The sequence below is a fragment of the Rhamphochromis longiceps genome, linkage group LG3 (genome assembly GCF_057381845.1).
Source record: "Rhamphochromis longiceps isolate RC_006_pf linkage group LG3, R_longiceps_female_GT1.1, whole genome shotgun sequence".
Lineage (NCBI taxonomy): Eukaryota > Metazoa > Chordata > Actinopteri > Cichliformes > Cichlidae > Rhamphochromis > Rhamphochromis longiceps.
Window position 1 is genome coordinate 43,159,997 of NC_140559.1, and position 15,031 is coordinate 43,175,027.

Here is a 15,031-nt window from a genome sequence, read left to right on the forward strand (position 1 = left end):
AATCATGGAGTCAACCAGAATGAAACTCATGAGTACGGCTATGTTCAATACGGTCAGCATTTTACCGATCTTTATTATCATCATTATTAATATTGACTTTTAAATCAGTCTTCATTAACAGGAACAGTTTTTAGGCTCATTTTGTGCTCAGCAGCTTTTCAAAGAACGTTCGTCAAAATCCAGTGGAACAAACATCCAAACAGCCAGCTGACACATGAACATAAAATGAGAAATAAACAGGATTTTACAACCTGATTGTGTCTTTAAGTCGACTGAAAGAATCCACAATGTTGTTGTTTAATATAACAACACAAACAGTAACAACTTTATGGGTTCATGGTCCGAAAATATCATGAACAGAAATATTTAATCTCTTTTTTATGTTTTTATTAAAATGATTAATGTGACCCTGGTTCGTCTTTTTTTAGGTACTAATCACATCTACGAATCAGTTTCTCATGTCGAAGACAACAGAAATGGTGCAGTATATGTGTTGAAAAGCACAGAGCAGTTACAGATGAAACTTGTTTTTGATTTAATGAAACTAATTCCATGTGACATGTTTACAATCCTGTAACTAAAATATGAACATTTCAGGATTAGATGAACATCAAGATGTCACATACGCTCTTATTAAATTTAAAACCTTTGGAAAGAAGAGTGAGTACATAAAACACATGCAGTTTAAAAATAATAACTGTAAATATAATGTAAAAATACAAAAAATAAAGATTAAAAAAAATTATTTTCTTGTGTCAAATAACCTGATCATCTTCACAGGGAAGCATCATGAACCAGAGCAGAGTGCTGTTTACTCTGAGGTGAAGACGGGAGCTGCAGGTACAGTCACAACAGTCTCATTCAGTGTTTGTACTGAAATGTGTCATTTCATTATGTTGCAGGTTATTATAGGTCAACATGGAGTTTAGTTATTCCCTTACCAAGCTTAGCTGCTACACATCAGCAGAGTTAATTTGCAGTCATTTAGGTTTTGGTGGGTTAGTCATTAAGTCAGGTGTATTTGTTTAACATGATACTGTGTTGTTGTGTTGTTGTCATTCAAAGCACTCAAACACAGACACACTGGAGAAGTTGAACAGATTTATTGAGTGATTCAGAAACACAGCAGGTCAGAATGTTTGCAAAGAACGAAGAAAACTCAAAACAAACTTCTTCCACAGTTTGAGTTCAGTCTCTTCCTCAGATCACAGGTTAATGTCACCAACAGGTTTGTTGGGTTGCCTTTCATTAAAGTGTCTTGATGCATGCTCAATCATCCAAGCAAGTGAAGCCCAAAAAGTCACCAGGACGCTACAACACAGAGTAAACACCATCCCCACAGACACAGCGTCCAGGGAAGCAGAAAAACATTACATCAAGAAGGCCCTGAGTAAATGTGGTTATCCCAGCTAGACATTTGTCAAAGCTGGGAAGGCACCTAAAGAAAGCTCCAGCTGATCCAGGAGAGAAGGACAAGCGCTGCCTAAGTGAAAACCTGTAGTGATCCCATTTGTGTCAGGAGTATCGGAACAGCTGAGACGCATTTTCTCTAAACACTGCGTCTCTGTGGCTTTTAAACCCCAAAACACGCTGCGCCAAAAATTGGTATGTCCAGATGAACAGAATCAACTTTTTGGGGCTTTCATTAAAGTCTTTAATCAGGGAGGCAAAAAAGTCAGCTTTTCAGCTGGATTTACTGAATCACAGCATCCACTGATTCTGAACCAGAGCACTGATCACAAAACCAAACACAAACAAATAAAGCATATAATCTGAGTGCGGTGCACCACTAGAAGCACAGCAGAGCTTGAGCACAGCTGTTTAAGCTGGTTGTTTGATACAGGAAAGTATCGGATGTGCCAATAGCATGGAAAGTGTGTGTGGAATAAATGTAGGGCATATAAATATGAGTAAGTGATGAAAGTAGGGGATGATGCAACATCTGAAGAAAGCACAGTGGAGTTCACAGTCAAAAGTTTCAGTTGTCCAATCACTGTGAATTTATGAACTGAAATGATCATTTTTGTCCTTCACAAGACTTGGAAGACTTTGTACTGTGTTACTGCTTCCTCATTTGGACTTTCAGGCACAGGATGGAGAGAAGTGCAACACTGACCGGGGCATTACCCCTCTCCTCACTTCCACACTATATCTGAAATCAGTGATAGCACTGAGTAGATTAGTTACATTAGGATAACAGTCAGGTGATTGAATTACATGATTATTACTAGTTGATTAAGATTTTTGTTTTGCCCCTGCTAATTTCTTTAAATAAAATATCCTGTGTTCAAAAGTCTAAATTGTTAACTTTTTGTGTAACAGTAAAGGCAACTTTAACTGTAAATACATCTCATACATAATTCTTACATGCTGCTCTTAGCACTTAAAGTAGTCTGTTCTTTTCTTGGCAGCTAAAGTAATAATCTAGTGAAACTACAAAGAGCGTGAATCATTAAGGGGAGCGTAGCATTAATGCTGTTAATGGCTGTGGCTGACAAATCAGGGTTGATCTGCAGAGTTTAAATCCACCTCTACTTCCAACAGCTCTGTGTCATATACCTGCTGATCAAATGTATCCTGACTTCTCTTTTAGAGGACAGTCTGATGTATGCTGAGGTCAAACACCCCAAAAAAGAAAAAGCCAAGAAGAAAGCAGGTAAACAAAGTCTGCCATCACCTCCAGTGAATGTTGTTCAACATGTTTATCTGGTCTTAAAATCTTATTTCCACTCACAGGAAAATCAAGTCCTGCAGCTGATGCAGCAGTTTATTCTGAAGTCACATTAGGAAGCTTTCCTGGTAATTATGCTGCCATGCAGGACGAGTTATTCTTCAAGTTATTAAATGGTGAACATCCTGAAACTTGGACATTTGTGTTCTTTGTGTGTTTGTCGTACAGGTCAGTGAGGAGAGCTGCAGCAGCAAAGCCAAAAAGGAGCATTTTATGAATCCACTGTTGCTCCTCTGCTGCCCAAATATCAGACACGCTCACTTTTTAGTGTTTATTAAGATGATATTGAATAATAATATGATATAGATTTGGTACTATCTTTTAGCATAAAGCACACAGAGGTGTGTCCTTGTTTCAGATCCATGCTCTTCATATTCACCTTTTATTCATTGTTGAGCTTTAATATCAAACTTTGAATGTATCCTGTTCCAACAGCAGTGAGAAAAAGTCTCTGATTTTTAGTAGCTGATAGCAGCAACTTAAAGTCAGCAGAGTTACATCAGGAAGTGCTGCTATGGACACAAACAAATACTTTTACTGTCTGAGTTTAAAGATCTGCATCACGTAAAAATGAATTATTTGGTATAAAAACATGAAAAAGCAGTTTTTCTTCCTTTTCTTTTTGCAGTATAAACATATTCTTTATGGTGACGAAGTGTGTGAATACCGCAGTGTGTGACGTCTCTTGGTGCAGCAAATTACATTTTCTGTTGAAAGTAAAAAAACCTGAAAACAGTCAGAGTCAGAGCTGAAAATGTGTGTTTTCAGTGTTTTGTTTCCTGCCTGAACGCAGAGGTGGTGTTTAGTGAGATATTTTGTTGATTTTACAGCGCAGTGTGCCGCTCTCTTTTTGCTGATAGGAGTGAATGGAGCTCACTCACCAGTCTCGCTCTCTCGCTTTCTCTCATCATTAAAATAAGATATTTATATATCTGTATAATGTTTATTTGGTTACTGTGGAGTACACCAAGCACAGACACACGCACACACAGGCAGGTATAGCCAACTTCCACATTTATTGATATATTTGTATTTTGACAGCTGACTCAGTCGCACCGTCTGACAGCTCGAGCCCAGCTGATCTCCCTTGGCCGCTCCTCCTCGTCTCACTATAAACACAGCGGAGCAGACCATCATCAGTCCATAAACAATATCAGCTGTTCTTACCGGCCTCGCAGCGCCGCCCCGTTGAGCCTTCCGCTCCACTCCTCCCCTGCAGCTGCGCCCGGGGCCACGCCTCCGCCACAGTTACACTTTGGACTGCAATGTTTAAGTGGTTGGAGAGTCTACATTAGTTTTCACAAGCCACAGCAAAAATAATAACAACACAGAGGGTATCACTTCCTTTTAAATATGTGCGTGTAATTAATTGAAGCAGTAGCATCATAAGCATTAATTCAGTGATTACAAGGCCCAGCCCAAAAGACTCTGGTTGGGAATACCTGCGCCTGGCAATACCTAAAAGCAGCAGGTACGCCACCTGCAGAAACTGGGTTGCTAAAACCTCGTTAAGTCGTGGTCATGTGATCTGGGTGTTTTGAACCAGGCTTCGGAGCAGTGTGTTGAAACATCTGCGCTAAGCAAGTTCAGCACAGTGTTGAAATGTCTGAACTTCTCATCCCTAGTGATATCGCTGGAATAATAATAGATAAATGTGGGAAGGGTTATCCGATAGTGGTCTTATCTCACACTGAAGTTTCACAAAAACAAGGGGAGCTCGTGGCTATGATGAAGAAAGTCCACTCAACACTCAACAAGCACAAAAAAAGGGATGGGAAGAAACTCCTCACACTGAGGTGAGTGATTATTGCTACTGTCACCAAATACAATACAAAACACAACTGCTGCCCGCAGCTATATGATCAGCACCATATGAACAGAGGTGCTAAGTTAGCGGTCACACCCACATGTGCGCGCACACATTTGAGTTAAAATCTGTTTCTAAGGTTGTTTTAGCACAGTGACGTCAAAGTTTAAGATAAATTTGAGAACTCAGGTTGAAGCAGGATTCACCCACTTTGTATTCTGTAACCTGTGCGCTACATGTACAGAAAAACATAAATCATTATTTAAAACAATTAGATCCTTCTCTCACCCTCCCTCATTGGCTGGGCTCGTTTCTGAGCTGTTAAGCAGGTAATTATTGAAATGAAATGACTGCATCTTTTTAAATTAGCGCTCTGTTAGCACAACTTTCCAATTTCAGTTTTACAAATGCATCATCATGCTAATTTGGCCCACAGCTTTAAGTACAAAACTGACACTTTGCCTCTTTGGTGAATGTGGAAAACAGATTTTTTGATGCCTAAAGAGCTGCTTTGCACCCACTGTTAGTTAATCAGGAGATATCATGATGATAGTTTGATCATTCATTTATAACTTTTTATTGCATGAAATATGAAATGTTACTCTTTACCTGGTGTGTAAACACTGGGAACCCCCAGATTAGAACTAGACCTACTGCAGTGTGAGGGATTCAGGGTCCCCTAATCGAGTCCTTATTATAAACTTCCTCAAAAAGGAACATTTTAAGCCTAATCTTCAGTTTTGGCCACATTTCATTGACTCATTTTATTAGTGACTGGTCTGCTATATTATTCATCTTCAATCTGAGCATCAGGAATAAAGGTGATTGAATGTAACATGGTTGTTGGTGTCAGACAGGCTGGTCTGAGTTATTTGAAAATCTGCTGGGATTTTTCCACACAACCATCTCTAGGGTTTACAGAGAAGAGATCAGAAAGGAGAAAATCCCCAGTGAGTGGCAGTTATCTGGATGAAAATGCCTTGTTGATATCAGGATTCTCCAAATACAAAAACACTCCCTCCACAGCTTTTACAGAACTATTTATAAAAAGTCTCTGAGTTCTCCAGCTCCACTTCTCAAGATTAGGGGACATAAAGCAGAAAACAGGTAAGTAATTTTTACACACAGAAAGGCAGTCTTGACTTACAAGCCATGGTTACACTGACTGTTTGTCTTACAATAACACTGCATCAACTGAAGCTCTGTAGCCCAGAGGTGGAAACTCTCCTGACAGTCCCAACACTTTCATATAATAATAATATAATAATAATGAGAGCAAAATGAAATTCTCACTGTGCTCTTTGTCTGTCTTGATAACTCTCTGCTGTTTTCTGAAGACTTAAAACTATGTATCTGCTACATAGAAGACTTTTGCATGTATTTCCTGTTTTCTATGAGGCCCAGCCACAAATTGTGACATCTTTCAGTAGATTAAAAATAAAACTGTGGCAGAATAGAGAGCAACCAAAAGTGTTGGGCAAGTTACTTTGATACTACTTTCAGTTACTGTTGGTTTTGGGCAGCACGGTGGCATGGTGGTTAGCACTGTTGCCGCAAAGCAAGAAGGTCCTGAGTTCAATTCCACCATCAGGTTGGGGTCTTTCTGTGTGGAGTTTTGTTCGCATGTTCTCCCCGTGTTCACGTGGGTTTCTTCCGGGTACTCCGGCTTCCTCCTGCCGTCCAAAGACATGCAACTTGTGGGGATAGGTTAATTGGTTAATCCAAATTGCCCATAGGTGTGAATGTGGGAGTGAATGGTTGTCTGTCCCTGTGTGTGAGCCCTGCGACAGACTGGCGACCTGTCCAGGGTGTAGCCTGCCTCTTGCCCTATGACAGCTGGGATAGACTCCAGCGCCCCTGGAAAGGATAAGCAGAAGCGAATGGATGGATACTGACTTTTATTAAACCTCCAAAAACATGAACATTTATCAGGTTCAGTTTGTGTTCAGCAGTTTTTCAAAGAACATTTAAAGATCTTACAGTCCTGGTTTTGACTCACACAGTGTTTGTTTTTGCTCTGATCTTTAGTGTAACTGTAATAAAATGATTAATGTGAGCCTGGCTTGTTTTTTCTTTAGGTACTGCTGACATCTATGAATCAGTCATATACATGTAGTGTTTCATGTCCCCTTTAATGCTGAACACCTGATGTGACATTTCCACACTTTAATTCTGCTCAGTACCTGATTGTTTTACATGTTTTCCATCCTCCATCTTCCAGTTTTTGTGATTTGGTTCATGTAAACATTTCTGATGGTTTTATTTTCATCAAAATATTTTAATTTGCACTTAAGTTTGAACTCTTAGAGATTACACTCACTTTGTTTTCACAGACTTGTGACCATGACACAAAACTACAGACAGAAGTGAATAAAATCTCAGTGTTACTGGTTTTAGAAATGCTTTACAATAATAAAAAATACATCATTTAGAGTCAAAATATCATAAATTGTAACAAATATAACTGTTATCTTCGGGTTAATCACAGTCAAATCATCATCTGCATCAATGAATGTCAGTGAGGCGTCCTGAAAGTCGTCACGTCTCCTGTTCAGTGACCGTCTCTGAGAATCACTCTCCTCTCCAATCAAATCACTTTTCTTCTGTTTATCCTCTGAGTTGCTCTTTGATGGTTATGAATCATCGCTCTTCTTTAAACTGTGAAGTCGTTGCTGTTCTTGGGAGACATTTCTCTTTTGTTCTGGTATCAAATTGCTTCGTGTTTGCTGAGCTTCACCATCTTTCTGTTCACCTGTCAAACTGTTGCTCATGTTTCCAGAGCAGCTTTTCTTCTGCTCAGACTTTAAAAAAAAAGTTCACTCAGTTTTGTTTTGTCGATTTGCCAAATTGTTGCTCAGTTATTGAGAATCACTTGTTTTCTGTTCTGTTGCCAAACTGTCTGTCAGTATATAGACAAAACCAAAAACCAACTAAATAAGCAGACAAAAAATACATATATCAATCACCTGGATCACCTGTTGAGAAAGAAAAAAGGAAACAAGCAGAAGAAAAGGAGAGCAATACAATAAACAACATCATGATGATCTATGGGAATATAACAGTAAATACTAAATATTAAACATTATTGTGCAGCACGTAAGATCGGCAGCGCACAGTGTGCTTTGAGGTAGGAGCCAAAAAGGGTGTAGTTTGTGGGTGTGATCACCCGTGTGTACACCTGTGAGCATGGACGCGCTTGTTTTTAAAAGGTTCCTTCATGTAATAATCTGCTAGGGAGTGTGGGGGGGCCACAGCCCCGTCCTCCAGGGCATGAAGCAGGTGTGGAGGAGATCAAAACTCCAGACATCCAGAGGCCCCCAGAACACAAGAGACCAAGGAAGACCAACAGAGGGGCAGCCGCGCCACTGTCCCAGAAAGAGCTGAGGAGAGTCCCAGGTGAGGGGTCACTCAGCAGCCGCGGAGCAGAAGCCAGAGGGAGTTGCAGAGACGTGCCCGTGAGCTCTGCCGGCAGCCAGCCGTGCCAGAGTGACCGAGCCCCAGGCCGAGAGGCCGGGGGCACCCCACCCCCGAAGTAGCCCGAGCGAGCCCCAGGCTCCAGGCCCCGATAAGCAGCCACCAAGGAGTGAGCCGGTGTGTACCTGGACGCCCACCCCCAGACACAAAGAACCACCAATGCACCGATGTCTGAGGGAGTCCGCCACTGGCAGGGGAAGTGGTGGTGGGTGGAGATAGACCTCCAAACCTTGGAGGGCCTGAGATGTCCCCAGAGAGGTGGCGTCTGATACCCAACCTGACATATAGACACAGACATACAGGCACACACATATACAAACATCCATTCCCACCCTCATGCTCTCATATGCACTTACTCCACACTCAACCAACATGGAGACAGACATAAAGAGACGCTGTACACACGATCACACTCCCCAAGCGTACTCTACGAACCGGGTCTAGGTACCCTTGCCCCTGGAGGGGGGAACTGCACCCAGACCCAGGTGGTGTTACCCTTTTCCCTGCGGTGGGGAGAAGCAGACCGCCCCGACTCCGCAGCAGCAGGGAGGCCCCACACTCCAGACTGCAGTCGGACGGCCAACTCCTCCTAGCCCCCCCGCTCCAGCAGGCCGCAGAGAACGGGGGTGAGAGAAGACTCCAAACCTCCCTCCACCCGCTCATTGTAGTGTTGATGCATGTGTGTTCTAAGGTGCATTTATTGATTTTCTCCTTTTCTGTTCAGAGTCACTCATCTTCTGCTCAGTCTAAAGTCAAGAATGTCTCTCTGTCCTCTGTTGTCTTTATTCTGTTTTCTTCTGTCCAGATGTCAAACTCCTTTAATTTCATAGACCTTCATCTCTGTTTGCTGATCAAACTCTTCCTCAGATTCTTACGTTGCTCCTTTTAGTTTTTAACTTTCCGCTGTTTGATGAGAAAAACTTTCTAAATCTGTTGGGTTTAAGTCAACCCTGCTGGTAAACAGAACCTGTTACTGGAAGCAACCACACAGACACCAGTGTACATTTTACTTGCAGGGGGAGCGTTGGAGAGCACTGCTGCGACTGTACAAGCAACTCCAACTCCTCTGTGTCCGCTTCACTCTTTTATTGACAGCAGAGGTTACACATAATTCAGTTAACCACGTGACAGTTTTAAGGCAAGCATGTGTGTGTGAGCAATGTATACGCCTGTGTGTGTGCACGCGTGTGTGTGTGTGTGTGTGCGTGTGTGTGTGTGTGCGTGCGTGTTTCCAGCTATACCATACATAGACACGTGACCTTTCAATGAACTTAAACCGTGTGTATGAGGTATGCAGAAAAGCAGAAACAAGCACCTTGCTAAACTATAAAAACAGGAACTTGTAATAAGTCATGTCTCAAACAAACATTTAACGGTGTGAAGTCTTGCACTTTAGAAGAAACAGAACATGGTGCTTTCCTAATGTATAACATAGCTCATCTCTGGACTAAGCTGCACTCTAAATAAAGAAAGCACATTTTGTCAGCACAGACACAGATAAAGGAAATAGTAGAAGGTTGAAAATAAATCCTCTGACTGTCTGACTTCTTCATAATTATAGCCATATTAGGACACATAAAGGTGATGATTATATATCTATATATTTGAGCACAAATGACAATATAAAAAATATCAATGCCAACAGAATCTGCCTCTGTTTAGTTTTTCTGTTCATTTGTCCAGACTGACACTTCTTTTGCTCTAAGAAATAAGAACACAATGATCGGGACGGTGTAAGCTACAACCCTATAATCACTTTCTGTCACCGACCTCTCAGCTAAACCTGTGTAGAGTCATCCAATAATAACAACTGGGGTTGCCACGATTCGTTGACTAGTCACGATCAGGTCAGCTAGTGTTCAACACAAAAACAAGAAGAAGCCGTCTCCAGTATCGTAGCTGTGTCCAAATTCAGGGGCTGCATCCTTTGCAGGCGCATTTGTAGGTCGATAACGTTACAGCAACGCAACGAAGACTGTCCAACCTCGAAGACTCCTCCAAATGTGTCCTTTTCCCTAGATTGAAAGGATGGGTCGGGTGTATTCTTTGTGGCCCCACCTAACCCAGAATTCATAGCGCGGCCAATTCTAGTTTCCAACAATGGCGGCAGCTACTTTGTTTTAATATTATTCTTTCTTGGTCACAAAATAAATGTTTAAGATATTTTCAGTCGAGAATGTAGCTGTGTAAACTTCAAATATCTGCTCGATTTATCAGGACATTACATATTTGCAAAAGTGCTCCGACGTCTTCGGAGACGTCTGTCACCCTCCAGCTCCTTAGCTGACTGGGAGGTCGAGACTCACGTTTTCAAAACCCCCGCAGTCTTTCACTACTCAGGTTAAACATGACGTATACAGTAAGTCACTTAGATAACTTACAAATGTTGTAAAACAAGTGTTTTATGGAAGCCCGTTTCCGCCAAAACAAAGACTGTTAAACGTGGTGGGAAAGGGTCGACATCTTTTGTAGATGAGCTGGTTTTCATTGAGCCTGATCCTTTGCCTCCCTGTGCTCCTGCTCTCAGGGCAGCTGCGGTCCAGCCATCCCATGCACTTAGTTCCTCGGGTGAGGGGGGCTAGGGCCCAGTTAATCCCTGCTCCTGTTCCCAGGCCGGCTGAAGTTCTGCTAGTCCCTGCACCCATACCTGTTCCTCGGGTGTGGACAGCAGCTGCCCAGCCGTCGCCGGTGCCTGTTCTGGTTCCCAGGGTGAGGCTAGCCAGGACACAGCCTACCTCTGCACCCGTACCTACACCCGCGGGTGGGAGCGGCTAGTTCCCAGCATGCCCCTGCACCTGTATCTGACCCTGCTGGAGCCTCAGGTGGGCCCATCCAGCAGTTTTCTTCAGGCTCCGTAGGCTCAGAAAACCTAGCTCAGCCATCTGCTCATCCAGCACCTCACCCACCATTTTAAGATGGCGAAAGATGTATCCTTAGGCCCCCTCCTAGGTTCAGAGATGGTCTTTCCCTTTTCACGTAAATGGCCTCCTTGACTCCGCGCTCAAACCAGCGTTCCTCCCTGTCCAGGATGTGTACATCCTCATCATTGAAAGAGTGTCCACTGGCCTGTAGGTGTAAATAGACTGCAGAGTCCTGATGAGGTAGCTCTTCTGTGTTGTGCCATCCGCTTCGCCAGAGGTTGTTTGGTTTCCCCGATGTGTAAATCCTGGCAATCTGGTGTTTAGAAAAAATGTGTCTCAACTGTTCCGATACTCCTGACATATATGGGATCACTACAGGTTTTCGCTTGGGCAGCAGTTGTCCTTCTCTCTCTCCTCCTCCATTCCCCAACTCTCTGTGAATGGTACTCATGGCCATTGATCAGTGGTCTTTGATCAATGGTTGTTGATCAATGGTCATAAGAATTTGCATGATTAAGGAATTGACCTCCCAGCCCATTGTTCCTTCAGTGGGCTGGTTTCAGTCATTATGCAAATGTACTGTTTATAAGATTTGGGGAAACCTGCAGTCAGCTGAGACTGAAGAAGTCACTTGGATGAGTGACGAAACGTTTCTCCCACAAAACGCTACGTCCAGATGAACTTTTGGAGATTTACTTTCCTGGATGATTGAGAATGCATCAAGACGGTCATTGTTTGTATGAATGAGCATATCATTTCTTATACAATACACACGTCACAACACTGATATCACAAATATGCTGTTGTAATTTTTATGTTTGTCTGAAACGGGTCTCTGTTGTAAATGAGACATTGAGTATCAGTTACTGTACTGCAGGTGACGGCAATTCAGCACTAAGAGACACTTTTCTCATAAATTTGCCACTTTAATGTCGAAAAATGTTCCCTTCTTGTTTTCCTCACAGAAATGATGAATAAAAAAAAAACTTACTGGAATAACCGACACACAGATGAAACAGTATTACTATTACTTATATGATTTGCCATGATAAAAGCATTTGTAACGCACAAACCTGCCCAAAAGCATTTGTCCACATTGTGTCAGCATCTCTAAAATGAGTTGAGATACGTGAAAATGTCTGAGGCCACATTTGAACTTTGGGTCTTTATTGGAAAATAAGCAAATTATCACAAAGTCACTGAGTCTTTTTCTGCAGCCATGAAAGTTTAAATGGTTTCTTTTCAGTCCTTCAGGCTCAGAGCTGATTCATGAGGAGCCAAACTGACTGTAATGCTGATTGGTCCAAAATGATTACATTCTAATTAAAGTTTAGCTAAAAAAAACTATAATAAGTCAGCTGGTACTTCATTAACACAAGTTTTCAAAACAGACTGAGACAAAGAGGCCTACTACACCTGCTGCATGGCCTTTTATTACCCAAGCACTTCCCACTAACACTCCCACTATTCCCAGCACTGCTGAACCTCTGAGGGACCTCAGAAATCCCAAACACTACATTATGTTGTTGATTCTTTACTTTGTTGTTGTTTGTTTGTGTATATAAAGGCTTACAAGCTAATCTATAAACCCATACCTGCTATACTATACTATGTTGAGGGGGTGTAAAATCATCTGTGACTAACATTCACACACATTCATACTCCAATGGATGCATCTGACAGCAACGTGCGGTTAGTATCTTGCTCAAGGATATTTGGCATGCAGACTAGAGCAGACAGTGATCGACCATCGACCTTCCAATTAGTAGATGACCTGCTCTGAACCTCACAGATCAACGTCACACAGGTGTTGGTGTGACGTTGGGTCGTTGCTGTGGCACAGAGACCCTCAGAAACAGGGTTGGTAACTCATTTTCCTGAGCAGCCACATGAGAACCAAGAACTGTTGTAAAAGCCGCACAAATAAGCTGAGCTCATTTCTGCTAAAACTTAATTTGATCTTTTTATAAACTGTCGCTTCACAGTTTATTGTTATTGCACTGGACTGTTTTAGGCAGCACTGCCAACACGTGTCTGAATACACAGTGTATAGTCAAACTCAACAACTTGAAAACTTGATGAGATGTTGAGCATCAAACGCGGGACTCTGAATGTTCATAATAAAGGTGACTCTATTTACAGAAGTGACACCAGGTGCTTTATACCATGGTGAAGGGAAAGGGAGCTCCAGGGAAGCCAGGGAAGGGAAACACATCCAAATCAGAAACACGACAAACAAAGCAAGAGAGAACCATGGTTACAGTAACTAAGGTAAATACAACAATCCAGCAAAGCCTACAGCTCAGCTCAGCACCACCCAGGTGGAGAGGACAGCAGGAGAGAGAGAGAGAGGAACAACAACAGCACTGACAGGAAGCCAGAGAGGACTGGAGGACCATGACATCTGTTTCTGCATTAAATTTAAAGACATTAAGATCAAACCGCAAAAATGACAATACAGAATAGCTACAGTGCCGATATGTGTGTGAAGGGTTGTTGGTGGTTACTGTCTGTTCTGCCACAGGTTTATTTTTAATCTACTGAACGGCCTCATTTTCGTCTCGGCCACATGCAAAAGAGGAAATGCAGCCTGTGGTTTGAGACAACAGTTTTGTGTGTAGCAGTGTCTTATTTTAAGCCATCAGTATCCAGCAAACATAAGGTCCTAAAGCACACTGCACTTTATTGTCCTCTTCATACACTGATGAGGACAATACTTTAGAATATTAACATGTCAGTAAGATGTGAAACTTTAATGATTGAGACCATGAACATATGCAGAAAGTGTTTAGACTCTGACCTGTAGATCAGACTGTGACAGGAAGGATCACTTCTCAAAATGATGGAAAATATTGTGTAAACATTGTTATTTGTATAACTGCAAGTTCACACAGAGCTGCACTGAAACAAACCTCAATGATCTTTTGTTGTTTTCTTCATTAGCCGGCAGAGTTAAAATGAGGAAGAACATTTACTATAGAAACTGTGCTTTAACTGCTGCATTAACTAAAGTAAAATAAAAAAAAATTACACATCTTTACTGTAACAGTGTCAGAGCTGACAGGTGGGGAGGTCCAGACTAGGAAGAAGAAATTAGAAGAAGGAAAGAGAAGGAAAGAGATTTAAAAAAAAAGAAAAAAGAGGAAACGACACAGAAAACAAACAGAACCTGAAAGAGAGCAGAAGGAAGACGGAGGGCTGAGGACAGGGCCCAGAGCTGTGATCACATGCACATAATATACAAGGACAAACAACCGTCCACATCAACCCACTGCTCTAAAACACTTCAAAAACTCTGGTGTGAATGTGGTGTCGTCTTATTCTTGTTATCAAACCTCAGTAAGTGTAAAGAGGAACTGGAAGCTTGGTCCAGTTATAAGTGAACAGTTCAATAGTGGTTTGTTGCAATGCTTTGTGCATTTTCTCAGAATGATTTAACCTGGTCTTCGGAGGTTAAAGTTGCTATGGCAACATGAGTAAAAATAAAGGTAAAAGTCTTTCAGGAATAATTATGATAAGATCCGTCTACAGTCATGCTGTAGGTAATACACCACAGTATCTTCTGATCTATTAGTCTACACATCACTGAATCATTTGGACAGATTAACATTTGTGGAATCACACAGTGTTTAAGTCTCAGTTATTTATTTATGTTGACTGCAAAGTGTAAGTTGACACTTTTGTGACCTCAATAGAGATTTTGTGATGACCCACAGGTAAGTCTCTGTGTTCCTGTGATCAGTTATCTGTAACTCAGTTTTCTTCGTTTGTTACCATCAAGGCCTGAAACTATCAGCTTCATACTAAAGGTCACCTTTGTTTGGTACTCTGAGTCCTGCTTTGCAAGGGTGGCTGTAGCTCAGGCGGTAGAGCAGATCATCTACTGATCAGAGGGTTGTTGGTTCAATTCCTGGCTTCCCCTAGTCTGCTTATCACATTGGGCAAGATACTAACCCCAAATTGCTCTCCGAGGCATCCATTGGAGTGTGAATGTTCGTCAGAAAGCACCAAGAAAAATGTGCTAGTATGAATGGGTGAATGCACGAGTTGTGTGAAGCGCTCAGAAGAGTAGAAAAAGTGCTGTATAAGAACCATTTAGCATGTGGGTCTGCTTTTTGAACTGACTCTGGACACAATCACATGATCTGTGTTGGTAAC

General features: G+C 41.9%; 2 protein-coding genes across 2 annotated transcripts in view; both read left to right on the forward strand.

Moving 5' to 3' along the window:
* LOC146674910 (obscurin-like) overlaps positions 1–15,031 on the forward strand; it is a 77,500-nt gene that overhangs the window by 3,487 nt on the left and 58,982 nt on the right. The window lies entirely within an intron of this gene.
* Positions 458–10,870, forward strand: LOC146674911 (uncharacterized). The gene is made up of 5 exons (XM_085385309.1): positions 458–660; positions 781–840; positions 2,594–2,656; positions 2,737–2,899; positions 10,681–10,870. The coding sequence occupies exons 1-5, from the start codon at positions 585–587 to the stop codon at positions 10,868–10,870; spliced, it is 552 nt and encodes a 183-aa protein (XP_085241435.1). The 5' UTR covers positions 458–584.

Excerpts from the sequence above, each read along its gene's own strand:
- LOC146674911 (XM_085385309.1), top strand. The coding sequence starts at position 585 with ATGAACATTTCAGGATTAGATGAACATCAAGATGTCACATACGCTCTT. Across the intron at positions 661-780 it reads TAAAACCTTTGGAAAGAAGA|GGAAGCATCATGAACCAGAG; the intron begins GTGAGTACATAA and ends TCATCTTCACAG. Across the intron at positions 2,657-2,736 it reads AAAAGCCAAGAAGAAAGCAG|GAAAATCAAGTCCTGCAGCT; the intron begins GTAAACAAAGTC and ends TTCCACTCACAG.